A 3115-nucleotide genomic window follows, 5' to 3' on the forward strand; every position below is an offset into this window, starting at 1 on the left:
AAGAATTTCACACTCCACAATACATTTTCTCTCCTGTAAAATCCAAGAGGATAAGTTAGTCCTTATAGAACACCTACATCTCTGCAGTATTAAACAAAACAACAGTTCAAGTGTTTCTTTAAAAGCGAGATGTACAGTACCTCAAGCTGCTGAGCTCTTGTTCCCACATTGCTTTCTGATGCTCTAACTGTGATTTGACTTCTTTGCTTTCTGACAGCTCTTTTTGTAGCCCACGAACCTTACTTTTCATTTTGTGATTTTTTTCTCTAAGTAGTTCACAGTGGCTTCTTTGAAAAGCTACTAATCTTTCACAGGAAAAAACTACATCCCAAATTTTCAACAAGCTACCAGAATCTGCATGATGAACAAAACAAAGATAGAAACAAACAAACAAAAAAATTATGTGAGTAATTTTTGAATATAAAGAACTGTGCCTTTCAGTTACTCATCCAGGCAATGAACAAATATTCTCTATAATGTGGAAGACATTATTCTAAGATCTGAAGATAAAACAGACGCCCCTGGCTCTTGTTTAGCTTGAAGTCTAGTATAAGAGAAAGACAAATCAAATGATTGTGACCTCACATAGATACTCTAAGAAAAGAGAGTTCTATGATCATATAACAGAACTTGACACAGACTGGGTCCAGGAAAGATTTCCCTGGGGAAGAGCTGTCAGACTGAGAAATGAAGGACGAGCAGGAAGTAGGGATCAGAGTAGGAGGAACAACCCTGTGGACAGTCTCCAGCTGCCATGTGTTTCTAACCAAGACAGAGTGAACAGCTACCGATTTACCTTCCTGAGTGGAGCGAGCAAAACCAACACCGACAAAATACATTAAACAATGATTTTCATGACAAAGGACTTCAGGGAATGAAGGACAGTGATCCTGGAAACACACGAGGCTAGCCTAAGGAACGCCCCAGCTCACTGCCTGGAGAGAATTTCCAGGCCCCGACATGGGGAGAAGGGATGGCAGCTTAGTGCACCAGACTCCCCAAGTGGAGGTGATGAAGCTGAGAGTCTGGGGAAACCAATGCGGGCAGAGATCACAGGTCAGAACCGTGGAGAGGAGAGAGTGGGACACAGGAAAAGGACCCCGGAGATCTGAGGAGGAGCCCCTCGGGTATTCAGCAGAGGAACGAAGAGTGCACATGTGTGAGAAACCGCCTGAGACCAGGGAGAGACCGTCTGAAAAGACTACAGGAAACCGTGCCTGGAGTTCACGCACTCCCAGGGATTCTATCTAGCCTCCTGAGCCAGGCTGGAAACACTCCTACCTACCAGCAGAATGAACAGGGTAGTCAGCAAGGTCTGGCCTCCAAGGCAGGAAATAATCAGCCCTAGCCCCAGGGCCCCTCTGGATGCACCTAACACATCATGAGAAGCAAGAGCACAGAAGGATCTCTGGAAAACTCTCAATATTTGGAAACTAAGTCACACGGATCTAAATAACCCTTGGATCAAAGAGGTAATGAAAAGAGAAAGTACAAAGTATTTGGAACTGAAAGAAAATGAAAATGTTAAGACCAGCAGACATTTTAGGGAACTGACAAGCTGATTCTAGAATTCATGTAGAAAGAAGGGTGAAAACTCAAACCAAATGGAACCACACAATTGTGACCTTTAACCACGCAGCAAAGAGAGGCAACAGTTGGGCTTGAAGCAAGGGGGTAGCATGATGAGACCTGAATGTTTACAAACAGGCAATAATTACAGTTGCTGTGCAGACCGAGGTTCTGCCAGGTGGAGTGGCAGGGAAAGAAGTCCTGAGATTATTTCAGTGACTCTAGGAGGAAAATGATGCTGACCTGACCGTGGGTGCGGGCACAGGAAAGAAGAGTCAACAGAAGGTACAGTGAGTGAGAAGGATCATAGGCGTGTGGCTCAGAGTATACACTCACGTTCATGCCCTTTTAACGCAAAACAAACTTCTGGGATGCACAGCACCGTAACATATCCCTGGCTCTAGAGCAGACTGACAAGGTGTGCATATATCACTCCTCGACACACAGACAGGCTTTCCGTTAACATTTACACTGCGGGCCTACCTTTACGCCCCACGTCAAGAGGTTCTACTTCCAACGAGGAATTCGTAGAGTAAAGCCCATCACCATCCTCAGAAACAGTCTCAGACGACTGAGTTAAGTCATCCAGGTCATTCACGTAATTAATTTGTTCTTTGACCTACACGTAAACAATACTGTTTCACAATGTCCTTAAAATATGTATAAATATACCAAGTGTACAGAGGTGATAAAACTCTGTACAAAACAAAAACAGACATTTCTTAAAAGAAGAGATTTTTATCAAAAGCATAACTTTATCAAGTGTTTCTGAATGATGTGTTCAAAGTAAACTTCTCTACAACAAAGAAAGATTTTCTATTTTACCACTATTCCTTTGACAAAGTATTTTTGACAAGAATAATATTTTGAAAGTTCATTTTTTTTTACTATACCTTCTTCTTTTCATACGGTGTTTTCCTTGCAGGCCTAAAAGAACAAATGATTCTTTTCAGGCTAATATTAAATATTCAAAAATACAAACAATACCTAAACTTTTTCATATAAACTCTTTGCATTGGCAAGTAATTGTCTATAAAGGATGCAGAAATAAATAAGAGCAGCATTAAAGGACACAGAAAATATATCAGTAATCTAAGGAAAAGGAAAAACATAAAGTTACTTGCGTTGTATGATAGGAAACTATACCAGTGTTTTTGCACCTGTCCTTTTCCAGAAGAGCTAACTTTTAAGGCAATACAACCTATCTGGGAGGTATTCCTTCAGTCCTTCTAAGAAAGAAACCCATTTGAATAACCAAGATATTAGCTTTTGAGGACGTCTTATGTATCAGCCATGCATTATTAGAAGCACTTGCCATGTCCTAAAGGCATTTTCATCCCCACAGTCATTCTGGGAGATGGGTACAGGAAGAAATGGAGCACACAAAGGCTGAGGAACGTGCCCAGGCCCACTCAGCATGTCACAAACAGACCCAGAATTCAAACCCAGGAAGTCTGGCTTCAACACGGCTCTTCCCAAATATGCTGAGAAAGTAATATCAAAAAGCCTTTTTAAGTAATATGATAGCAAATGAATCTATAGGATT

General features: G+C 41.4%; 1 protein-coding gene across 1 annotated transcript in view; it reads right to left on the reverse strand.

The window, feature by feature from the left end:
• LOC104982717 (ankyrin repeat domain-containing protein 26-like) overlaps positions 1-3115 on the reverse strand; it is a 48040-nt gene that overhangs the window by 30085 nt on the left and 14840 nt on the right. The window contains exons 5-7 of the mRNA XM_010832138.1: positions 2463-2496; positions 2053-2188; positions 141-354 (exon numbers count right to left, since the gene is read on the reverse strand). Coding sequence (XP_010830440.1) covers positions 141-354; positions 2053-2188; positions 2463-2496 — 384 coding nt within the window. The remainder of the gene's footprint in view (positions 1-140; positions 355-2052; positions 2189-2462; positions 2497-3115) is intronic.

This window comes from Bison bison, unplaced genomic scaffold (assembly GCF_000754665.1).
Source record: "Bison bison bison isolate TAMUID 2011002044 unplaced genomic scaffold, Bison_UMD1.0 scf7180017864538, whole genome shotgun sequence".
NCBI classification, from domain to species: domain Eukaryota; kingdom Metazoa; phylum Chordata; class Mammalia; order Artiodactyla; family Bovidae; genus Bison; species Bison bison.